At 43.3% G+C, this 26,328-nt stretch overlaps 1 protein-coding gene across 1 annotated transcript in view; it reads right to left on the reverse strand.

Annotated features, from left to right (window-relative positions):
* Positions 1-26,328, reverse strand: part of atrn (attractin) — a 171,090-nt gene that overhangs the window by 84,428 nt on the left and 60,334 nt on the right. Inside the window, exons 9-20 of the mRNA XM_042343754.1 lie at positions 25,877-26,060; positions 25,140-25,294; positions 21,605-21,680; positions 20,375-20,592; positions 15,984-16,102; positions 14,770-14,908; positions 13,514-13,695; positions 12,382-12,601; positions 6,128-6,313; positions 3,579-3,800; positions 936-1,073; positions 248-341 (exon numbers count right to left, since the gene is read on the reverse strand). Coding sequence (XP_042199688.1) covers positions 248-341; positions 936-1,073; positions 3,579-3,800; positions 6,128-6,313; positions 12,382-12,601; positions 13,514-13,695; positions 14,770-14,908; positions 15,984-16,102; positions 20,375-20,592; positions 21,605-21,680; positions 25,140-25,294; positions 25,877-26,060 — 1,933 coding nt within the window. The remainder of the gene's footprint in view (positions 1-247; positions 342-935; positions 1,074-3,578; positions 3,801-6,127; positions 6,314-12,381; positions 12,602-13,513; positions 13,696-14,769; positions 14,909-15,983; positions 16,103-20,374; positions 20,593-21,604; positions 21,681-25,139; positions 25,295-25,876; positions 26,061-26,328) is intronic.

Raw genomic sequence — 26,328 nt, forward strand, 5'->3', positions numbered from 1 at the left:
CTCACCAAGGCCCTATACAATTGTAGAAAGACTTCTCTATTCTTGTACTCTAACCTCTTTGCAATAAATGCTAACATGCTATTAGCCTTTCTAATTGCTAGCTGTACCTGTATATTAACTTTTTGAATGCGTTAGGATGTTCATTAATCGAAAATGCTGGTGGCAAAGCAGAAATGAAATATACAGTAACATTTTTCTGCAGATATAATCCTCCACAATATCACTAAAAACCCGGGGTTCAACTTACAGCTGACACTTGTCCCCTTTAATTCCTTTGGTGGTACAGAAACACTTTCCCGTCTGGTCGTTACAGATGGACGCATGTCCGTTGCACTTGCAGGCTGCAGGAAAGGACCCAAATCATTGAATATCCAAATAATAATCCTCGCATTTGATATAGCGCCTTATCACGTAGTTGAAACAACTCAAAGCGCTTCACAGAATATATCGTAAAGTGGACGAGAGTTTTGTCTGCGTTGGATGTGAACACTTCATTTGAAGGTGTAGAATTAAATGGGAAACATTAAAATCATTCAAACAAGATATCTTCAGCCCTAACCTTAACACCAAGGATACAGGAAGTGCTGGATATGTATTGAACAGAGTGCAGAGTTAATTAACAAGGATGGTTTCGGGCCAGGGGACTTCAGATGAATTCCCTGAACCTGGGGAAGTTAAAGGGAGATTTGAGGGTCAAATGCAGGAAAAGGGGAAATTATGTCATGACCTAGACTTCTGCCATTTTTCTATTAGCACAGGAACCAATCCTATCTGATAAGTAAGGATATTGAGGGCTCATGGTGAGATGGTGGTAAAATATAATTAAAGAGGTGTCATTGACTTAATGGTGGAGCACCCACAATGGGCAGAAAGGCCATCTCCTGTTCCTTTGAAAGCTTTTACCGAAAGAGAGCTTGTGCCATGACGGCACCTACCTTGGCAGGTTCCTCCGTTGGTAGGGTCTCCATAGTAGCCAGCCACACAGGTTTCACAGCGAGTCCCCATGGTCAGGTCTTCGCAATTCTCACAGATGCTTTCATTGATACAGTGGCTGTGACCATTGCACTGACAAGCTGGAAGACAAGAAAGTACTCCTAATGATAATCCTTCCATTTGATACAGCGCCTTTCACAGGACCTCTCAAAGCAGGATATACTGTATTCAGGAGTGACTATGTTTTGTGAACGAATGTGGCAGCAATTGACGCAAAACAATGTCCTAGAAACAGCCTTGAAGTGGACAACCAATTTTTATAGCTCCTTATGCCAAAATATCTCAAGGCACTTCAAAGGTCATTTCTGTCCAGTACAGCAGCTGTTTTTAAAGCAAAATAAAAAAGTAAAGTAATTCCAGGGTCTAACATTCCCCTAAAACTTGTGTGCAAGTGTGATGAGTGGACAGATTCCGAGTCCATCCCTTGGGTTTGACTGCTTTAAGAAAAACGTGCTGGCTGAGGGCAAGAGCTGCTCATAATGATGATGACGGGGGTGGGGGGGGCTCAACTGCTAAGGTTGTATTTAAAGGTGGTACGTCCCCAGTCTGGGATGAGACACAGAGAATCTCAACATCCCGCAAGCAAGCGAAGAGGATTTGTGGGGTTTGCACTTTTTTTGTGTGAATAAAATGTTGATATTAATTTCAATGCGGTGATGGAGACTGGTTTGTTCGGTACCACAAGAACCGCGCTCACACCAAGTCATTATGTTACCGCAATTTTAACCTTCTACTGATTACAACAATATTGTGGAACCAGTTCATAATTCTACAGGGGTCAGTCTTCCATCTTCATCTCGCCCATGATTTCACAAGCATTGGTCTGGGTTAAACACGGACCAGATAAAGGGGGTACGGAGGGGAAGAAAGATAACGAGAAAGTATTTCCATAATACTAATAAAATTGCACTTTACAGTATATCCTGTGAAGTGCTTTGATAATGAAGTGCTCAACGATGTGATAATGACAATAATAATCCTTGCATTTGATATAGCTCCTTATCAAGTCATTGAGATGTCTCAAAATGCTTGTAAAGTGAATTGATTGTATATTTTGTGGGCGAAACGTGGCAGCCAATTGCACACAGCAGTGTCCCACAAACAGTCGTGGATTGAGGGACCTTTTTTTTAAGCGATTATTACCCCCGGAAAGCGATCTGCGCTAATCAACTAACAACCAGGTTCCTACTTCCTGCAAAGTAAACAGAGGCGTTGGGAGTAAGGAAACTTGCCTAAGGTTTTGCCCAGGAATCAAATCCCAGTCCTCTCTTTTGCTAAGAGAGTGCTCTAAACACTACAGTACAGGACTCCTGTTTCCCCTTCAAAAAGGGACTAAAATATTAAGTCTCTCACGTCAATAATTAATCTTTTTAAAGTTGTTTGCAAAAGGGAAAAAGAAACACAACCACTAAACTTGACAACTATTAAGATGCTGCAATGCGACAAGGAGCAATGCAAATGACAGCAACTGATGAACTGAGAGTAGCAACATGAGCCAGCTTGAACCAACCCATTGAGAGCACTTCTGAATGACGCACAGCACAGCAGAAAATTATTGCACACGCATTTTGCTCGGTGCACAATGCAACCTATTTATACAACGTTCCAAATCAAAAACTAATTCTAACAATAAACTTGCTTCAGTCTCAATGACAAACTTTGCACTTGTGGCGATGAGAAATCTAATGTAAAAGAAAGCGGTGGACAAGTCCATCAACTTCTGAAACATTCTGTGTATCAATCTTCAGAATTTCCTTCAACATACATGAATGATGGTACTTTCTGGATGTAAACTGAGTCTCTAAATTGTCGTCAGCTTGGGTCAGTTGGTAGCACTCTTGCCTCCGAGTCAGAAGGTTGTGGTTTCAAGCCCCACATCGGGACTTTCAACTCACCAATGAAGTGCTGCGGGAGCGCTGCATTGTTGGAGGTGCTGTCCTTCAGATGAGACATTAAACTGATGTCTGTGCCTGTTCAGGCAGACCTTAAGGATCCTGCGGCGCTATTAAAAAGAGAAGGGTATTTCCCTCTCGTGGTGTCCTAGCTGACAATCCCTCAAAATAAAATTGGTCATTCTTCTTCATGGCTGTTTATGGGACATTGCTGTAGGCAAATTGCTGCTTCCTTTGTCCACAAAACATACTTTACAGTGTGAACTTTACAGTATATCCTGTGAAGCTCTTTGGGACATCCTCTAGATTTGAATAGCTATACCAAATGTAACAACAACTTGCATTTCTATAGCCCCCTCGTGAATGACCAATTCTAACTGGGGACTTGTAGGCCAGGAGCTCCCATTTTTCAAGTAGCACCATGGGATTTAATACGCAATTGAACAGGCAGACAAGATGGGGTCTGTGTAACATCTCATTCGCAGGACAGCACTACTGACAATGCAGTTGCAAATGCACAGTGTATTGGAGTGTCAGCCAAGTCCTGACCTGGGCTTATCCTAATCACAAAACTGTGTTCAGAATGTCACAACGCTTTCTTTGTTTGCTCAGTTCTGGCACAACGTTTCCCTTGCAACTTACACAAGTGATTATAAGCAAATGGTAACTAGACTCCGGGGTGTTCATACCAACCTGGGCACTGGATAAATGACCAGTTGGATTTCAGTTCCTCTGGGCACATGGTGGAATTCAACATGGGCTCGGAGTACGTCTTCGTGGAGGAAATATTCACCGGTCCTCGATAAGCCCCTTCGATGCACTGTCCTTTCCCAGTGTTGCTGGGCTCGGTACACCATCCACACCCTGGTTGCTCCAAGCATAGATTGCACGTACGGTAACCGGAACAATTCTCAGCTAAGAGAGAGAGAAATTGTCAGCACAGCAGGAGGCCATTGGGTTGGTGCCACTGCTACATTTGTTTAAATCACTCACTCCGTTAATCCCAACATCACCAAATGCTTTTACTCCTCAGGTGTTAACCCCCCAAAACTTATATACTGTATATAATAATAATCCTTGCATTTGATATGCGCCATATCAAGTCATTGAGACATCTCAAAGTGCTTCACAGAATATCCTGTAAAGTCAATTGACTGTATACTTCGTGGGTGAAATGAGGCAGCCAATTGCCCATAGCAGTCAGTGTCCCACACACAGTCCTGGATTCAGTGACCAATTTATTATCAATTCTTTTTAAGGGATTATTAGCACCAGAAAAGCGATCTGCCAATCGATTCAGTTGCGCACAGCAACATGCCCACAAACAGCCGAGATTGGACCAATGGAAAAAAAGATGCTTATTCAGTACACTTGAAGGCTTACATTTCTCCAACCTCAATAGCTAATTGTGGGAGTTCATTCGAGCCCTAACAACTTTCCAAATTTAAGTTTCTTAAATGAATGTCAACAGCCTTTAATGATAACCCATTGACTTCACTGTTGATTAGTTAATGCAAAGAAATGCTTCCTGGTGGCTGTTCTAGACTTGCTCCTCTAATGATCTTGTGCTCCCGAGCCCCTCTCTGACTGCCTACAATCATCTCCCTTATCTCCTGGCACGGCGTCAAGCTCCGCCATTGTTAAGCGCTCAGTAACCCTCATGAAGGGCACTAAATAAATGTAAGTTAGGTTATTATTTCTGGTTAATAATTTCTAATCATTGTATTGGTATTAATAATTTAATACCAACCAGACACCAACAACAACAAATTACATGTGTATAGCACCTTTCATTTCGGGAGGGCTTCCCAAGGCGCTGAACAGTCAGTAATTTGGATCGACGCTAGGAGTTGGGATCAGGAGAGGTAGAGGGCAGGGAGCGTAGGGGTAGGTGGGTGGCCAAAGAGGAAGATCTTGAGATGTGTCATGAAGGAGGCAAGCAGGGGGGACACGAAGGGTCTGTGGGATGGAGTTCCAAAGGGTGGGAACAGAGAGGCTGAAAGTTGGATCACTGATGGTGGGGTGGGCAGGGAGACATGGAACAGGCTGGATCCTGCTGAGCGCCGACCGGCTAAAATGAGCATAGCCACTTTGCAAATATCGCAAACTGCATCCCAGTGTAAATTTATAACTGTACCCAACAATACCAGTGGAAAAAATCGATGCTGGTAACATTACAAGCTTTATTGAAAGCTACTTTTAAGATGCGTTATCTGCTTGAACAAACGTATTATTGTACATTTGACTAATTAGGTATCACCAGCGCTGATGCCCTTAACACCCAGAAACACAATTTCAATATTTCAGTATTTAATCTTTCTAACATTTGGCATTTTCCATTAGAAAATGCTATAATTAGCCACTTGCAATTACAATAAATTCCAGCGATCAGACTGATAAAATAGCGCGACTGTCTAATTAAGACCAGTCACTAACAGAGTTTCCTAAAATGTGACAAGCTGATTCAGGTTTAAAGGATGCGGGTAGACACTGGGAGGGCAGAAACAAGCACTCCTTTGTGTGTCTACCATACAATAAGGATATTTTTAACCCAAACTCAGGAACTAGGAAACAATTAAATGGAGCATTTTTAAGAGTGTCTTGATTACTCTAAAAGTACAGTCATTAACTGAAGGACGGCACCTCCAACAATGCAGTGCACCCCAGAACTGTACTGTCAGGCTAGGCTGTGTTCACACATGCTGAGGTGGGGCTAGATTGCAGTCCAAAATTACTATAGATCGGCTTTCATGTCAGCAGACATCCGAAAGCACTCAACAGCACAGCATGGGCAGTCGAGCAGAGGGTTGGGAGGGGAAAGATGGCTAAAAGCTGAGTTATAGAGGTAGAGACAGAACTTGAATGGGGGGAGAGAAGTTCCAGAGACTGGGACGGGGAGGGCAGAAAGGCTGAAAGCCCATCAACGCTCGAAAATGCTGAGCCAAGCTGATATCCGAGACACCTCTTGCTCTCGCTGCTGATGCAGTTTTCGATATTTGCAAAGGGGTTGGGAAGTGCTAATTTTAGCCGGTCGGACAGAGGACTGCTCAGTGCAAATGCACAAATTGGGGGGCGGGCGGGGTGGGGGTGGTCAAACGGCGGCAATGAGGGAGGTGGCTTCTCACTCTTAGGCCTTTCTTTCTATCATTTCAGTGGTCTTTGGCATTGTGACACTCCGCATGGAGCGGAGCACTACGAAGTGCTATAATGGACTACTCACGTGTAGTTAATGGACTACTCACGTGGACAGCTGCTCATGGTGTACCACTCCATGCACTGGCCGAACGGGAAGGAGGCCACGTAGGCCTTGGAATCCACACACTGCTTCATGTTGCTGCACCACATGCACTCGGTGCTGCTGCTGGTACACTCCCCACACGTCATTCTCTGGGCACACGGAGTGCGGCACTGCTTGGCACTGTGATTTGCTGCAAATTAGAGAGATTCCGCTTTAATCAACAACTCTGCTTCTCATTTTCTTTCCCGCTGCGGGCGGCCCCGTGCTTCACTAGGCATTGACTTTACCCATGAAGACATCATAGTGAATCCCATTCCTCCTTTTTTCTTGGAACTTTATCTAATTATTGTCTAAAAGAATTAGGAACTCCCATCAATAGTTTGTGGCAGACAATTTCCTTATTCTTAGCTTAATTCTTTTTGTGACTGTCTTAAATTTCTTATTGCTATAATAATATAGAATAATAAGCCTTATATTTGATATAGTGCCTGATCGCGACATTGAAACAACTCAAAGCACTTCACAGAAGATATTGTAAAGTGGATTGACTGTTTATATTATGGGTGAACCAGGGCAGCTAATTGTGCACAACAATTTCCCACAAACAGTTATGGGACCAATTTTTTTAATGACTCACTGACTATTCCCAGGGGATGGGTGGGATGGATACCTCAATCCATATTATTGCTCAAAGCTCAGCTACCGTGGCTTAAAATTCAAGAGGCTGTTGCAGACTGATTAACTTCTAACTTTTTCCTCTTTCGCTTGAGGCTAAAAGGCAGCGGTTACAGATCTGGATTTATTCTAATAATCCTTACATTTGATACAGTGCTTTTCATGTCAGGAAGATGTCTCAAAGCGCTTCACAGGATTTACTGCAAAAAGGGGTTACTGTGCATTTTTGGTGGGTGAAGACTCGTGTCATGTATGAACATCAACACACTAGTTGGGCCGAATAGCCTGTTCCCATACTGTACAGTCTATTTAAATCTATGTAAATGTGGCTGCCAATTTTCACAACATCCCACACGGACATTCAAAGTGTAAGAGAGGGTAATAATAATAATAATAATAATCCTTGCATTTGATATAGCGCTTTTCACGTCGGGAGGACGTCCCAAAGCGCTTCACAGAACACACTGTAAAGTGAATTGACTGTATATTTGTGGGCAAACGCGGCAGCCAATTGCGCACAGCAATGTCCCACAAACAGTCGTAGGTTGAAAATGACCAATTTATTATTGTTTTTGGTTTTGGAGGGATTATTATTAGGTGTGTGGAGTAAGGAAACTTGCCCAAGGTTTCGCCCTCTGCCTGGAATTGAACTCAGGTCTCTCGCTTGCAAAGCGAGTGCTCTAACCACTGAGCTACAGGACTCCACAGGGTAAGTAAGGAAATGCAATGTGTCCTAGCATGCATAGAGACAGACAGCCTGTACAGCACGGAAACAGGCCACTCAACCCAACCATCTGTACCAACGTTTATGTACAATACAAAATTACATTTGTATATCACGAGTCTCCACCCACACCTCCTGTACCCTTTTATTCCCCTCTCCATCATGTATACATATCCAGCTTCCTCTTAAATGTACCTATCTGTTTCAACAACTTTGGGAAGCAAGTTCCACATTGTCACTACCCATTGTGTTAAGTAGTTCCTCCTAAATTCTCTTTTAGATTCCCCCCAGTCACTATCTTATATCTGTGCCCCCTGGTTACAGATTCTTCAACAAGTGAGAACAGCCTATTTATGCTAACCTTACCAAACCCTTTTAGAATTTTTGCAAATTTGTGTCGAGAGAAATCTCAACACTGCTTTATCTTCATATCAAACCTTTCACAATTAGAACAGACTCAGAGAGCATCACGGAATTAAATTAGAATTATAGAAATGAAGTGGAAGTTTTGGAGACAAGACGATTAATTAGAATTTCAGGAGTGAATTTGGATGAGGAGGTAATGTAAGGTAAGCAACTGAGAGGCCTGGCTGTTCAGCTGGATGCGAAAAGATCACCTGGCACTATTTAAAAAGTAAAGGGAGTTTCTCCAGCCCTTGTGGTCAGCAATCCCCTAGAAAGGCCGCTTCCACTTGTTGCCAATTCCAAAACCAGAGGGTATAAATATACAATTCTTGCATAGTACAGGGTGTCCAGAAAGTCCTGTTACCCCCATGTTTATTTTCTATAGGGCATTGACCAACGACTGAAACATGTGGAAGAATGATGATAGTTGTATTTAGAAGCACTTCATTGTATTCAGCACAAGTGTTTAACTATATTTAGACGTCCAGAGGAGCGGTGTGAGTGAGAGGCATCATTTTCAGGCAGATAATGATCCGTCACCATGTTCAGTGCAACACCTTGTGTAACATGATGGAGTGAGGAGGGGAAATGCATCTCTAGACGCTTGTGTCAACTCCTCCATAGTCTCATATTCCAGTTTTGTAACAGAGGGTAAGATGGCTTTGTGGATACGCTGTAGATCTAATCTAAACTAAGGGAGTTTAGGAGGAACTTCTTCAAGTGGCAAGAAAGTGGAATTCACTACCAGAAACTGTGGTTGTAACAAATGGCACCAAAGTAGTTACGAAAATACTTAGATTTTTGGGGAAAAGTGAATTTGGGGTAGGGAAGAATATATAACAGTATCGTAATCCTTGATGTGGTGTTGTGCCCAAGACATTTCAATGCGCTTCACAGGATTTAACTGACGTGTAGTAATGTATCTATGTATCTTTTAGATGAACGCGACAGCACACAACATCCTGCAAAAGCCACGAAGCGAGTGACCGATTTTATGGGGGGGGGGGGGGGGGGCGATATTGTCAGGCAGTAGAGCACAAAACATTGATTTAAAATGACAGACACATTTCAAAAATGGACGGTGGAGGGGGAATGGAAACGAAAAAGAAGCAATCATCATCTTACAAAGCTGCTTAAGCAACACAAGTAGAGAGAAGTAATTTTCATTTATTTTGTGTCAGGGTGACCTGTAGATCTCAAGGACTTTTTAAGTATATATACTATTCGTTCTCATCTGTCATATGGCTCCTACAAACTGCATTGGCATTCATCCATCAGGTTAGTTTGACCCATTTCCCCATTGCCATTGCCAGTTTTGTTCTAGAGCCATGGCATGGTTCCGCATTTCGGAAAGCTAAACCATTGTGTCGTAAATATATGGATCAAGCTCCCTACGGAAACAGTGGAAGCAGAAATTGTTGCTTCTTTCAACAGATTAGATAGATTTCTGTAAGGAAATAATATGTCGAGAAACAATTATGTGGAGAGACTAGAGATGTCCGGATTATTCTCCTTAGAGTAGAGAAGGTTGAGGGGAGATTTGATAGAGGTGTTCAAAATGATGAGGCATTTTGATGGAGTAGATAGGAAGAAATTGTTTCCTCTGGCGGGTGGGTCGCTAACAGATTTAAGATAAAAATTGACAAAAGAACCAGAAGGGCGACAAGGAGATTTTCTTTCACCAAGAGAGTTGTTACAGTCTGGATGCACTGCCTGAAAGGGCGGTGGAAGCAGATTCAAAAATAGCTTTCAAAAGGGAATTGGATAGGTAACTTGAAAAGGAAACATTTGCAGGGTTATGGGGTAAGAGGGGCGAGGCAGTACGACTAGTTGATAGCTCTTTCAAACAGCCAGCACAGGCACGCTCGGCCGAATGGCCTCCTTCTGTGCTGTAAAATTCTATGATTCTCTGACACAATATATAGTTTGGGAAATGACATGTCAAGCAAATGCAATGATGGTGGAAGGCGAACTGGATGGATCTTGGTCTTCTTTCGCCTAGCAAATTCATATTTTCTTATGTGTCGACTTGAGATGTTTTTTGTATAAAATATTCTCACTGCTGCCAAGAAATCCATATTCACACAGAGGCGGGCATCAATAGTGAGGGGTCATTATTTATTACCACTCGGCCCTGCGAGTCAGTAACAGAGAGAGAAACCATAGAATGTAAGGTAATTAGAGAAAAAATTAAAGAGGAGGTTTAGTGGTGGGGGGAATAATCGGCTTCACTCTGAGTGTGTTTGGAATCTGGATTCGGCAATCATAAAGCACTGCTGAAGCAGAGGCCATCAATTATTTTAAAAGAGAACGAGATAGGATCTTGAATAGGAGGAATACTGAAAGGAAAGAAGGATATGGTTCGACGAGGTGGCTGGTCAGTACAAATTTGTTTTGCCCACAAAATGCTCCTCTTTATTTGTTGATTCCTCCAGTTTATTTATTAACCAACAAAAATGTGTTCACTCAATCCACGACTGTTTGTGGGACACTGCTGTGTGCAATTAGCTTCTGCTTTTTGCCCGCAAAATACAGTCAATTCACTTTACAAGATATTCTGTGAAACGCTTTAAAACGTCTCAACAACGTGATGAGGTGCTATGTCAAATGCAAGGATTACTTTTATTGTCCCATTTGTATGCCGCAGTACTTTAGGATTTCAGAAGCTCTGCTTGCCCCTTTTCTACACACACATACCCACTCAGTGGAATGCCTACAATGTAATGCTGGAGTGCCAGAATTAAATGCCTCCACTGAGACTCTGAAGATTTGCATTGCACTCAGCTCTCGAGCCTCACAAGGCACATTCATTAATTCACAGCCGAAAGCAGCCTGTCAAGCAGAGTGGGAAGGTGTATAATTTACAGTGTCTTTAACAAGGTGTCCACCTTCCACTGAAAATCCCAGAAAGTAATCAAGTATAAGGCACCAATCTGACTATTTTTAAAGCCGTTGCGATCATTTTCTGAACACAAGCCCACTCAAGAGCAGAAGCATGCAATTTCATTCCCTTTCAATGGTTCAAAATTGCTTTTTGACATTTCCAGCTCGCACGTGCTTCAATTTATTAACAAACTTTACTTTCCAAATGTCACCCAAATCTCCATTTTAATTTCACTTTTTCATCTGAACCTTTCATTCTCACGCTTAGAACTCTGGTTTGAAAACTCGTAAGCATAGTGATGGGTTTCCTCATGTGTCACGATACCTGGCTGATCAATTGTCACTTTCTTCCTCTCCCTCTTCCTCTTCTCCCCCAGAAACTCAGCATCAAGCCCCATCACTTTTAAACGCTCTGAGACACATATAAATGCAAGGTGTTGCTGATCCAAAACTTGTGTCCTCTCCCCCACCAGGCTCCGCACATTAGCACCATCTTTGTCAGGCTCCCGGTAACCTGTTGCATCAACTTTCCAATCCCTTCACCATTTGCCTCTCTCTACCTATGAGATCTCCTCCAGCCCTATTCTGCTGTCCCTGCACTGACTTTGGTCTAATGCTAAGTCAATTTCTCAATAGAGAGCACACTTGCTTCTAACATGTGCCCACTCTCTGGAACCCGGTCACAATATCCATTCAACCTGTGTGTTCTCTCTCTGCCGACAAAAAATCGCTTAAAAATTCCATCTCTGAATGTGGTCGCCTCACTGAAAACTCCTCTTTATTTATTTATCCACCCCAAACATATTTATTGACCCCACCCCCCAAAAAGATTTGGTCACTCAATCCACGACTGTTTGTGAGACACTGCTGTGCACAATTGGCTGCTGCGTTTCGCCCACAAAATACACTTTACGATATAGTATTATTATCCCAATCGTTTAAAAGCAACAGCAATAAGAAAATTACATTTGTAAAGTGCCTTTCATGTCGGGAGGACATCCCAAGGCGCTGGACAGAGTTTCGAACCCGAGCTGGGGGTTGGAATCGGGAGGGTGGAGGTTCATGGGGGGGAATCAGGGTGATCGAAAGCACGGTCGAAGAGGAGGGTCTTGAGATGGATCTTGAAGGACGGAAGGGAGGGGGCGAGTTGGAGGGACAGTGGGATGGAGTTCCAGAGGGTGGGGGCAGAGTGGCAGAAGGCTGCCTGCCAATGGTAAGGCAGGCGAGGCGGGGGACTTGAAGCAAGCTGGAGCCCGCTGAGCGGAGGGAGCAGGCAGGATGGTAGAGGTTTAGGAGGTCACAGAGGTGGTGGGGAGCAAGACCTTGGAGGGTTGTGAAGGTGAGGACCAGGATCTTGAACTGTATCCTCTGTGTCATGGGAAGCCAGTAGAGTCGGGCGAGAATGGGGTTGATAGGCAAACATGAGGGGCAAGCTCTTGCTCAAGACATTCATCCTATGTGACAGGAGCGGTACAAGTTGTTGTTTAGCTTACAAAGGCAACCAGGCGGTAATGCCCACAAGATTCCCGAAATAACTGAATGTTTGATGAGGTATAATTAGCTGAACGTACCTGGTCTTTCACACACACTTCCATTCACAGAGCTGATGCAAGTAGCTGCCTTCAGGCCAGTGTGGTTATGCTCTGCCAAGTAGCCACAGAAACCCGCATCGCTGGGCTCCTCTGCCAACCACTGCAGTGACGTGTTGGTGAAAGGCAACATGTCTTCCCAGCACCAATAGGAGACGTTGATCTTCCGTAATCCAACCCAAGGAGTTATAGGCTCTTTGTACTAAAATCCAATCAAATATTTGCATTATGATTAAAAAAAATTCTTGCATTTGATATACCTATAAAGTCAACATAATAATAATCCGTTGCATTTGATATAGCACGTTATGACGTTGTTGAGACATCTCAAAGAGCTTCAGAGAGCATACTGTAAAGTGAATTTCAGACCAAATGGGGCAGCCAATTGCGCAGTACAGTGCCCACAGTTGTGGATTAAATGACCAAATTATTATTTTTTATTTAGTTAGTTTTTTTTAAAGGATTATTACCAACAGAAAGTGATTCGCCAATCCTCTAACAATAGAGTCCCTACTTACTGTAAGGTAAATAGAGGGGCGGTGATTAACTAAACTTTCCTAAGGTTTCGCCCTGTCTGGGAATCGAACCTGGGTACTTTTGTTTGCGAGGTGACTGCTTTAACCAATACGCTACAGGACTCCACGTTATGTACAGTGACTATTGGGCTATTGCAACACTGGAGTGTCGACTTGCACATAGTTAGCTCAATCATGACATGGGCTTAAATCTACACCATTCTTACAAAGAGATCAAAATGCGACCAACTAAGCCATGCAGACAACCGAGTCAATTTTCCACAATGAATTTGGAAATACAGAAAGTTGAGAAAAGAAAAACATGAAATCTAAGTTACTTGCAAATTTAAACCAACTTAAAAGTTGAATTACATGGGTTTAAAAGTACCACACATCACCATTCCCCAAACAAGTGAGCAGATTGGTAGCAGACACAACAATAATAATTCTTGCATTTGATATAGCACCTTATCACATCATTAAAACAACTCAAAGCATTTCACAGTGAATTGCAAAGTGAATTGACTGTATATTTTGTAGGCAAAACATGGCAATTCTGAGGATCTGTGCATAAGCAATCTGCAGCAGGTTGCACTCACCAATAAGTACATAATCTGCAATTCTTTCAAGACAAACTCAACTTTCTTCTGGGTTGTGAGTGAAGCCAGTGCTGCATGCTGACCCCGACACATCAGTTTAGCGTTGTCGTAGTTCTCTTTTGTGGTGCTGATCGTCAGGCACGAGTTTCCCACCAGATGCCAGTTCTCACCGCAGATGGTTTCTGTGTTCCCCAGTTTAAAAATAAAGTAAAATACGAGATTTGGAAAAATCTCACATTTGATGTAGCATCTTTGTAATATTAATAATCTTGCATTTGATACAGTGCCTTATCATGTAGTTGAGACATTTTAAAGCATTTCACACGATATACAGTAAAGTGCAGTAACAGTGTACTTTGTGGGCGAAACGCGACAGCCAGTTTGTGCACATCAAGGTCTCACAAGCAGCCGCGGAACGAGTGATCAATTTTGTTTGGGGGATTGTTGGCCAGTACACAGAGAGAGTAACTCCCTTCCCTTTTCGAATAGTGCCATGGGATCTTTAATGTTTGCCTAAACAGACAGACGGGACCTCAGTTTACCGTCTCATCCGAAGGACACAATAGGAAATGGCATCCAAATTAAGACTGAATTGAAACATTTTCCATAATTCTGCATAATCTTAAATTTTAAGACAAAATGGTCAGACACTCTTTCACGTCCCCAAGGCACTTCACAGGATTTACTGTAGAGTGTAGTGACTGTGTATTGTGTAGGCAAACGTGGCAGCCAAATCACAATATCCTACAAACAACCATGAAGTGAATGATCAAATTACCTGGGGGCGCGAGGGGGAGGTTTGTTGGGCAGGACACCGGAAGAAACTCCCTTCTCTTTTCAAGTAGTGACATCCGGTCTTAACATTCCCCTCGGTTTAATGTCTCATCCGAAGGTCAGCCATGTAGCGCACTCTCCCCTCCCTCCCCAGCACTGCACTGGAGTGTTAGCCTGGACTATATATGTGTCCTTAACGTAGGTCCTGAACTCACAATCTTCTGACTCAGAGGTTAGAGTGCAAGCAACTGAGCCAGCTGACCTTATAACAATATTTCCAGCATCTGTAGTATTTTGCGTTTTGTTTGCAACAATATTATTTTGTCTTTGTTAAAAAAGTGTAACACAAATCTCAGATTGGAAATCCTACACTTATGTAAGTGAATATAAAACTCTACACAAAACTTTACTCAGGGAATAGCATTAAGCAGAGCAACATAAAATAGATGTTTTTAAGGAAAACTTGAAAGAGTAATTCCTACCAGGCAAGGGGATGCATTCCTGGTTTCTGGATTCCCACTGACAGTTCTGATCCATGGCACAGCTTTTACAGCTGGTCAGTTTATTGCAAACATATTCAGGTTTGTCCTTCGGACATATCTCGTACTCCAAAATTAGCCTCTGTGACAGAAACAAGCACTGAGCATGAGTGGAGATAATAATACATGCACATACACACATTAATAATCCTTGCATTTGATATCGTACCTTATCATGTAATTGATAAGCCTCAAAGCTCTTCACAGAATATACTGTAAAGTGAACTGATAGCATATTTTATAGTCGAAACATGGCAGCCAATTGTACACAGCAGTGTCCCACAAACAGTTGGGGATTGAGTGACCAAATTTTCATTTAGAATTTTTTTGAAGGGATTATTACCCCTGGAAAGTGATCGACCAATCGACTAAAAACCTGGTTCCTACTTACTGCTACCTAAATAGAGGCATGTGGAATAAGGAAACTTTTCACTATGCCTGAGAATCAAACCAAGATTCTCTCCCTTGTGAGGAGAATGAACTAACCACTGAGCTACAGGACTCCGAAGCTCCTTCTCCTTTGAAACTCTATGATGTTTTTCTCCGTTACTGAAGATCAAGGGATATCCTTCGTCAAGTGTTGCAGCGACACAACTATGACTTATTTCACTGAGATTTGAAATTAAGCTACAGTGCAACTTCAGCCACAATGTGAGATTCTCCTTGTAATGCAATTAAGAGTGGAATTCATAGAATAATAGATTCCTACCGCACAGAAAGGGGCAATTCGGCCCATTGTGCCTGTGCTGGTTCTTTGAAAGAGCTGCCCAATCAGTCCTACTCCCCCACTCTCTCCCCTTGGCCTGCAAAATTTTCCTTTTAAGTAAATATCTAATTTCCTTTTGAAAGTTATTATTTAATCTGCTTCCACCACCCTTTCAGGTAGTACATTCCAGATATAACTCGCTGTGTAAAAAAAAATGTTCTCCTCGTCTCTCCTATGTTTTTTTTCATCAATTATCTTAAATCTGGCAGGTGGGTTGGTATCCTATCCCAGTGGCAAGTTTCTGCTTATTTACTCTATCAAAACCCCTCATAATTTTGAACACCTCTATTAAATATTCCCTTAATCTTCTCTGCTCTAGGGAGAACAATCCCAGCATCTCTAATCTTGAAGCGGAATGGAAGTAATCCTGAGGCCTGACTGCTGTACTTACACTGTCATCTGTGCAGTTATTGCCCTTTGACATGCATTTGTTGCACCACTGACAGTCGTTGGTGTTGGCTGTGCAGCTGTAGCAGTCGGTGTACTGTTCACATTTCACAACGTCCACTTCTGTGGGAATATTAATTACAATAATCATTGCATTTGATATAGCGCCTTATTATGTCTTAAAGGCGTCTCAAAGTGTTTCACAGAATACACTGTAAATCGATTGTGACTGTATATTTTGTGGGCAAAACGCGGCAGCCAATTGCACACAGCAGTTTCCCACAAACAGTTGTAGACAAGGTGACCAACTTTTTTTTGAGGGATTATTACTCTGAAAAAAATATTCGCCAATCGACTTACTGCAAGGTAAACAAAGGCGTGTAGAATAAGGTAACTTGCCTAACGTCTCACCATGCCGGGGCTTCAAATCCAGATCCTCTCGCTTGCGAGGCGAGTATTCTAACTACTGTGTTACAGGACTCCACAAATGCAGTTGTGTTAACGCAGTTTGTCAATCTCCGAGGGCAGGATTTTCATAATAAAAAAAAACTATGTTCTGTTCAATTCTACAGAAATCCGTTCAGTAAAGGGGGGTACATTTAAAACAAATCTGAAGGGTTCCTTCAAAACAATTGAAGGGTGGATAAATTCGAAACACATCTGCGGAAACACTACTTCAGTGAGCGAGTAGTAAACTTATGGAACAGGCTCCTTAGGGAGACTGTGGAAGCAGAAAGTGCTGTTACTTTCAAGAACAAATTAGATAGAATTATTTTAGGAAATAATATCTCAGAATACACTATATAGTTTGGGACATGACTGCCAGGATGGTGGAAGGCGAACTGGATGGACCTTGGTTTGCTTTAGTAATTGTGATGTTCTTATGTTCAGCAACCAATAAGCATAGTTCTGTTTCAACTGCCTTCTCTCCAGTTCCTGCTCTCCATCCTTCACCCCCCTCCCCAGTAGAAAAACAAATGTCATATTCTTCACCTGTTACAAATCTAGACAGTTTCAGAAGCAGAATCGCTCTTTTATGCTACTTTACTGACCTTGAGCAATAGTCAAGGTGATTCTGGCTGCACAGTATATCTGGGGGTGGGTCAATGGGGAGGCCTCAGGCTGTACAAACTGCATTGGAGTCGAGTGCTTTGGACATTCCCTGGAGGACATGGTGTCAGGTGCAATGAGCTTTGAATCCCGTTGTCGAAGGGGATGGGGGGGGGGAGAGGCGAGAAGGAGCAGCAGTACCAGAGCTTCCGCAGTTACCAATTACATTCGCCTCACTTCTCTCAAGGACTGTTCAAAGTTTCCACTTTAGCAGCAACAGAATCGCAAAATGCAATGCGTAGTGAACATAAGAACATAAGAATTTGCTAGACAAAAGAAGACCAGGATCCATCCAGTTTGCCTTCCACCATTCTGGCAGTCGCATGCACATGTCATGTCCCAAACAATATACTGTATCCCAAAGATATTATTTCCTAAAAGAAATCTATCTAAATCTTAGTGACTGACCACAAACTTCTTCACTCAGGGTACGACACGGTACCAGATCCCATACTGTGTCAGGCTTACAGTCTCCTTTTCTCTGACCCTCCACTCACAACCAAACAACTAACTAAAAACAACCTGTGCTTGGCTTAAACGCAGTCACAAAATTCCCAATATTCTCCTATACTGTCTTAATTTGTGGGCGAAACGTGGCAGCCGATTTCTCAAAGCAATGTTCCACAAACAGAGTTGAGTGACTAAGTGATTTACTTATCTATTTGTTTACTTATTGATTTATTTTTTAAAGGGATTATTACCCCCAGAAAGCAATTTGACAATCGACTAACAACCGGGTTCCTACTGACTAGGTAAACAGTGTAGAGTAAGGAAACTTGCCTAAGGTTTCTCTCCATCTGGGAATCGAACCTAGGTCCTCTCACATGCAGGGCGAGTGCTCTAAGAGAAGGCGCTTATGCAAAGAATTATCATAATGAACCCATCCCCTATTGTTCTGTTGCCTTGCTGCATATGTATGTCCTGTCCCGGATATGCTCTCTCGGTCCCGCTATTGCATATTTCAAAAGCAAGTTCCCCTTTTGAACTGTTCCCACTCTTCAATGTCTGAAGGTTATTAGAATACTTGAATCTTTAATAACAGTATTTCTGATCGATTGCTTTTCAACATTCTCGCTCTTTAAATAGACCATTTAGCCGGGTTGTGGCACTTTGCTCTCTTACCAAGCACTGCAATTATATGCAATGTCCTCTCATCGATTCGGTGCTAATGTGCTGTGAGGGAGAAATCGGACTCTAAATCAAACCTCAAGCAAGAAAGAGCTGAGCCTGTTAATTTCTTCTCAGTGAAAGCAACAGGAGACTTTGAAATTAGCTGTCACTCATCAGGTTAGTTCTGCCCACGTGTGGACTCTGATTGAGGATCTTATTCCCCTTGTCCAATCGCTGCAACTAAGAACTAATCACAACAACAATATAGCGCTCCTCATGCCCACCTTGTCTTCGACCATGCCTTCGATCTCCCTGCTTCCCCACCTGCCCTCCACCCTCCCACACCCCGACCCTCAGCTCGGGTCCATAACTCTGTCTGTCCAGCACCTTGGGACGTCGTCCTGACGTGAAAGGCGCTACACAAATGTAATTTTGTTGTTGTTGTTGGTTGTTGTTGTTGGTAGCATCCCAGAGCACTCAACATTCCAGAGATGGAGCATGACTCCAAGCCTGGGGGAGATGATCGTAAGCACGGCCAAAGAGGAAATCACAGAAAGTTACAGCAAAAGAGAAGACAATTTGACCCAATAAGCCTACATCTGCTCTCTGAAAGTGTTGTCCATTCAATCCCACTCCCCTCCCTTTCATAGATACTGCTCAAACCCAAGATCTGGTCATTCTCTCTCTCAGTGGGCAGTGGTCTGCTTCATGTCCCCCACCCTACCTGATACACTATCGGGGTTTGGGCTTTCAGCTTGTCTACCCTTATTCTCTGGAACTCGATTCTGGAGAGCCTCCAACTCCCAATTCCCCTTTTAGAAGATAAATAATAATCCTTGCATTTGATATAGCACTTCATCACGCCGTTGTGACGTCTCAAAGCACTTCACAAAAGTGAATCGATTGACTATGTTGTGGGAGAAAATTTAATTAAATTAAAATTTTATGGAATCAGTCCTGATCACCAATTGTGTCAAGAAAATCTCACGAGTAAAAGTAATGTGATACAAATTTATAATTATACAGCACCTTTCACATCAGGCGGCTGGCCCAAAGTGCTTAACAATCTGGCTTTGGCACTTGAGTTGGGAGTGGGAGCTGAGAAAGACGACCAAAGGCCCAGTCCAAGAGGAAGTGGATCTCGAAGGAGGTGAACGAGGGAGCGAGTTGGAGGCACTCCAGAATCGAGTTCCAGAGAGTAGCAGACAAGCTGAAAGCCGAACTGCCGATAGTGTGGCAGGTAGGGTGGGGGACATGAAGCAGACCACTGCCCACTGAGAGAGGGAGTGACCAGGTCTTGGATTTGAGGAGGTTGCAGAGCAACCAGCAGGCACCTCTCTGTGATTCCCCCCTCCTAGCCATGGTCCTAATGTGCTACAACAGGAATATTTGAGCTGTAAATGTTTAGGGGAGGCAGCACCACAGAGGAAGGATAACCTGGGTGACCTTTTCACTAGGAAAACAGGGACAACCTAAAGGAAAGATGGCAAAGGGTTAAAAAAGGTGGGTCAACAATCTGCTTCAAAAATACAACAACTTGGATTCATGCCCTCCCTACCTGAAAGGCTCGAAATAAATGTGAATTTGTATTATAATTTGTATTGTTGTATAGTGCCTTTTGCATCAGGTAATGTCTCAAAATGTTACATAGACAATCACGGATACTAAGCAGGAAAGGTGGGGAGGGGAATGAAAGAAGTTCCACAGTCAAAGAAAGAGAATTTCAAGAGACTTTTAAACAATAAAATTACATAATACAGCACCTTTCCCGTCAGATGGACATCCCAAGGCACTGGAAAGTGGCTTGAAGACAGTGGAGAGGAAGCAGATGGAGCGATTTTGGGAGGGAGCTGCAGAGAGTAGTAGCATCGTAGCCTATACATTTTTATAGCTCCTTTTGCATTGTGAGGCCCTTATGAAGCACTGAATAATGCGACAGGGCACGTGAGCTAGGAGAGGGAGGCGAGAGGGTTTGGGAGGGGAAAGGTGACCAAAAGCATGGTCAAAGAGGTACATTTAAACAGTAAACACAGTGCATAGTAAACCTGATTGATTCATCAGACGAGATTCAATCTAGCCCACAAACCAAGAGCAGCCAAGGAAATTAAACAGGGAGAGGGGTTGGTGGGTGCAGTTCCACACATCCGACCTGAACGCCCTAATTAAGAGACTCACCTATCTTGCTGGGACACAGGATCTGATGTTTCTCCTGTTGCTGAAATTCTGAAGAAGCCGTCTGACACACGAAGGAGGTGACATTCCAGGAGCAGTGCATTACTGGGCTGGCATCAACGCACTCGCTCTGCTGAGTGAGCGCCTCACAAGTGGCTGGGGTGAAGGTCAGCACGTCGCTCAGCAGCAGGCTGTTGAAACCACCGAAGATGTACATCGTCCTACAACAGAGGGAAAGAGCAAACGAAACATTAAGAACTCCTGTAATCCTCCTGGCTACTTCGTCAGTCTGATGGCACTTTCACCTCTGGGTCAGAAGGTTGTGGACTCAAGGGGGATGGAGGAGGGAGCGCTACGATGTTGAAGATGTTCCAGATACAAATAGCCGTTCACTTCACGCTGACTGTTTGCAGGATGGTGCCGAACAGATTGGCTCCTGCATTCATCCACAATATACAACAACTACTTACATTTATATAACACCCCCAAACCCAGGGTTGCATCTCAGAGGTCTTGACAGTGGCAGAGCCTGATGCAGAGCCAGGAGGTTGGGGTGGGAGGGAGGAGGTGACCTTAGACAAAGATCTTCAGGCACAACCTAGAGATGGGGAAGGCGGGGGCAAGGCGGAGGGATTAAGGGAGAGTGTTCCAGAGTTTCAGAGCAAAGTGGCTGAAAGCGCGCCTGCTGATGGTGAAGTAGAGGGGACAAGGGACAAGTAGGAGGCCGGAGCCAGCCGAGCAAAAGCAACAGAATAATAGTCACTGAATAATTAAACAGGAGGCGTCCCTCAACAGAAAGATTGCACATTCTATTGCAGGTATAGGGAGGTTTCCATATGTACATGGCTATATAAATGTAAATTTTTAATAATAATCCTTGCATTTGATAATAGCGCCTTATCACGTCATTGAGACGTCTCAAAGTGCTTCACAGAATATTCTGTAAAGTGAATTGAGTGTATATTTTGTGGGTGAAACAAATTGTCAACGTCTATGGAACTTTCGGCCCAGTTTTGATACTCTTAAGCTCAGTGATCCAGTTATCTCTGGAATTTCCATGTGTAAGTGAATTCTCAGTTTGGTGATGGGTTTTTTCATGTGTCAAGACACTCGGCTGAACAAACAAACAAACAAAAAGTTAAATAAATAAATAATAATTTAAAAAAAGCTGTGATAGGCTTCCCTGTGCACAAAGACATCTCGCTGACCAAAAAGATACCCCGAATCTCTTACCCATTCACGAACACAGCCGAGTGACCAAACCGGTGAGGAAGATCAGGTGCAGGCAGCACATACCACTCGTCGCAAGCTGTAACCGAACAAAAGGCAATCAGTCAACCACACAATAATTTACGTCCTTCAATCGAGACATTAAATTGAGGTCCCGTCCCATCTTCCTCTCCAGGTGGACGTTTAGGATCCCATGGCAGAATTCGAAAAGAGCCTTAGAACATCCTCCCAATATGAAAGGCCCTGTACAAATGTAATTTGCTGTTGTTGAGAAGGGTTTCTCCCCATGTCCTGGCTAATAACTTTCAAATAAAACTGGTCACTCATGTCATGGCTCTTTGTGGGACACTGCTGTGCGCAAATTGGCTGCTGTGTTTGCCCACAAAACATACAGTCACTACAATTTACAGCATATCCTGTGGAGCTTGAAACGTCTCAATGATGTGATAAGGTGCTGCATCAATCCACTGAAGGCTGCTCCAGTGGCTGAACCTGCAAAGTACCCACCGGCTGCCACAAAACTCGGGACTTCTGAATCTGACTTCATTTATCTTACATCTAGCACTCAGCCCAATGTACTTGTAAAAAGAATCCTCACTCTGAATGCAGCAAAGTAACTGAGAGCCTGGGCTGAATAATGCACATAAGTGCAGTGTTCACTCTCTCAATTCAGTCTCTGCACATTCACTGCCCCTCGTGGTCAGTTTCGAGCATTCAGGAACACTACCCTGTGTGAGCGGCACTATGTAAATACACATTGTTGTATTTGTAGGTTGTACTGGTTCTGAATGGTCCACTGGAATAACACCACCCGCATCCTGACTCTCACATCCCATCATGGCCTCGCTTTTGCCTATCGGTCATCTCCAGCCTTAATCTCTCTCCTGTTCTCTTCTAAATGTGGTCCAGTGCTCGCCCCTCACTTCCGGTCGGAAACTTCAACAACAATAACTTGCACTTCTATAGCATTCCCCAAGCAGGGTAGGTAGTGTTCCAGAATGCTTAACTTCAGCCACAGTCGCCCCACTCGGCTCCCAAAATTCCCTCTCTCTCCCCCTTTTATTGCCTTCGAAACCCTCCTTTACCGACTGACTGTGCTGGAGCACAATCCCTTACTCTCCTCCCTGGCTGCTGTCTCTTTTAAGTGCTCCAAGATATTCATCCTACCCGAGAGACGTTGTGTAAGTTCAAGGAGTTGTACCGTCCCAATGCCAGCAGCGCAATCAATCACTCAATTTTCTGGTGACTACACTTTTTCATCAATTAAATTAGAAAAGCACTGATTGGAATTTAATGGCTCAAATGGAGTTAAACAGGTATTCCCAATGTTACAGTTAGCAGAAAGTACTTCGATAGTATTACCTCAAACATCAAATTAGCTGGATCCACTTCACTGCTCTAGTACTATTAGTGCTGTAAACTTGACAAGAAGAACATACAAATGCAGAGGATCAATCACCACCCGCCAAGTTACTAAATGCAATTTTGTGCTATCACTTAGTGTGCACAAAGCAAGACAAAACCCCGCCAGAGCTTGTTCTGGCAACAATGCTCTCCTCGGAGCCTCGTAAAGAGATTCCTGTCTGTGTTCCAGTTCACGTTCCCATTTCAATAACAAGCAAGAGTTATGCAAAGCTTTCTCGCACCGAGAGCTTTGAAAGGAACCATTCTGAAAAACCAAGGAAGACAAAGGCAAAGGCGGAAAGCAAGTTAACAGACGTACGAGCGGGTGGGAGGAGAGATGGAGTGAGAGATGGAATGATGCCCAGTTTGTGCTGCTAGAAGTCGAGAGATCGCTTCCAGCAGAAAAGCAAGTCAGAGCAGTCGGCTAAATTTAGATTGCCTCATTCTAACAGCATTGGGTTGGAGACTGAAAGTGGTTCTGCACACAATGTAACTGAATACACATGAAGAATTCAGCTATCGAGTGGTTACCTATCTTCAACGCAGATAACATTGCTTTAAATAGAATTAATGAGGGACAGCTCTTTTGTCAATGTTTCCCGACAAAGCTCTCGAGAAATCTTTATTCATTCAAACAATATTGAGCTGATGATAGTACTTTGCAGGATTTAGTGCAAAGTGCCAGTGCTTTGGATCCCACAACTCATCACACTGCGCTGCATCAACCAGCAGAAAGCAGCCCGAATGCTCCTTCCATCACCGTTTGTTAAAGGAGGAGAGGGAGAGAGGCAAGCAATCCAGGCACTTCACTGTGCACAAAATCAATGCCGCATCTGCCTTAAAAACAGTCACTATGCGACTATGATGACGGTGAAACGCTTTGAGGGGTTTCAATTTTGAAGATACTACATAAAAAATATAGTTTGTTCCTTCTTCCTGCTGAATGCATTCTGCACAGGAATGGAGCTGCTGCCCTCTGGCGGCATCTTTTTGCACTTAACCCCGTTGCTCAGGTCACAGCAAAGTCAGCACATTAATTAAACTATACCTCTCTGTTTAATTGAGCAGAAAGCATTGCTGATTGACTATTAGCCCTCCAGCATTCAGACACTTAAAACACAATTAAGGAACCTTTTTAACTAATTTATCAGCAATTACAAGGGAAAGGGAAGACGAGCAAAGAGGCTGATAAAAGACGTGAAACTCAAATTTCCTCCATCTTGCATTGCAGTAGAATGCTACAATCTGCCAGGCAAGGCAAAGCAAACACACAGTGTCAGGGTCATCAAGGGAACCTCAACACACCAGCTGACATGCACACACACGTTCTCTCTTCATTCCAAATGCATCGCTCTGTCTCTCACTTTCTACTCATCTTTCCCACGTCATTATCGTTTTATTGGCTGCTGCATTTTGCCCACAACAAGCACAGTCAATCCACTTTCTAATATATTCTGTGAAGTGCTTTGAGACGTCTCAATGACGTGATAAGGCACTGTATCAAATGCAAGGATTATTATTGTTAACTCCTGATAACTCGACTTAAGTCATCAAGCTGTCAATATCCCGGCAGCATTTATTTATGTAGTTATACATATGCCTAACTCACCACTTCTGATAAATCGTCACTGAGCCCTTTTCCTTGGAGTGACTAGCTTTCAGGGGTTTACTGTATACGCTCTTTGGAAAGGGAGGGATATTGGCTGCTGCGTTTTACCCACAAAAAATACCATCAATTCACTTTACATATGTTCTGTGTTTTGAGCATGTTAAAGCGCATTGAGAGCTCTCAACGACGTGATAAGGCACTATATCAAATGCAAGAATTTTTATTATAAGGTAAAGTAGCAGGTCCCTGGAGCTGAATAGTAAGAAAGTAGTGACAACAAAAAGCAAATAGGAGAATTTATAATAATAATAATCCTTGCCTTAGCAACCTTTCCCCACCCCCAGCTCAGGTGTAAGCCTTAGACGACAATTTAAATTTGTATTGTATTGCATTTGACATAGCGCCTAATCACGTCATCTAAACATTTCACAGGATTCAATGCAAAGTTCAGTAACTGTGTATTTTGGAGCCAAAAGTGGCAACAAATTGATAAACACCAATCTAAATAATGCATAACCATCTTACCAAGGTCATAAGCCATGAAGTCTGAAGAAAAGCACTTGGCTCCATGGCTCATTGACGTGTCGTTGTGGGTATTGCCGCCAAACACCATCATTGTCCCGCTCACGATGACGGCCGTGTGCAGGTAGCGAAAGAAGCCCCCGTCCTTCAGGATTTTCCTTGAAAGCAAAAGAAAGGGCATCAGTTTCTTCCTGTTCCAGTCAATAAAAGCAACTTGCATTTATATAGCACCCTTCACAGCGCAACGTCTCAAGAGCGCTAAACAGCAGCGGAGTCTGAAGTCAAGCCAGGGGAAGTAAGCACGGTCAAAGTGGGAGATCTTCAGTCGTGATCTAAAAGAGGGGATGGAGGGGGCCAGGCGAAGGGATTAGGAGAGTATTTCAAAACCTTGGGGCGTAGTAGCTGAAAGCACAAACCTACCTGAAAGCTGTGAATGCACTGTGTACTGTAAATATTTTACCGCACAGAAATAAGGATAATCCTTGCATTGCATTCACGGTCTGTCACATCTGGAGGCTGCCTCCGTAAATACCTCTTTTGACTGCTCTTTCGATCATCTTTCCCCTCCCCCACCCCCCTCAGCTTCCACCACCAACTCGGGTACTAACCGGGGATTGCTAGGCCCTTGGGAAATGCAAGGATTATTAAATAAAAGCAAACATCACAAATATGCCAAACAACTGTTCCACTAAATGTTTAGTGCGGGCACCAATATTAAATGAAATAAATAAGCTACTCACCACGTTTGAAAATCCACTTGATACTGGTACAAGTCGTCCGTGAGGCCGTACTTGTTAGCACTGAAAGCTTTGTATCCACCGTGTACGTAAATAGCTCTGGTCGTGGGGTCGTAAACACTGCTGTGGCCATACCCTCCTTGAACTAAGGCTCCTTTTGTTTGCAGGATATCCCACGTGTTTTTAACTGTTTGAAGCAGAAAGGGACCAGCGTTCAGTCCAGTGGTTATAACTAGACCCCAGGGAAGTTACTTTCATTTTTTATAATTTTTGTTCTTTTTGTTTCAAATGTTTTATTTCTTTTTATTTCCTCTGGCCCATTTGCAAAGTTCTGGATCACCCTGCAAGACAAAGCCCTAACGGGTAGGGTGGTCCTGGCGGGACAAGCTGCGGGAAATCTTGCAAGACAGCGAGTTTTAGCTGGTTAGACTCCAGGAGTTACCCCAACGCACACT

This window comes from Callorhinchus milii, unplaced genomic scaffold, assembly GCF_018977255.1.
Source record: "Callorhinchus milii isolate IMCB2004 unplaced genomic scaffold, IMCB_Cmil_1.0 Scaffold1, whole genome shotgun sequence".
NCBI classification, from domain to species: domain Eukaryota; kingdom Metazoa; phylum Chordata; class Chondrichthyes; order Chimaeriformes; family Callorhinchidae; genus Callorhinchus; species Callorhinchus milii.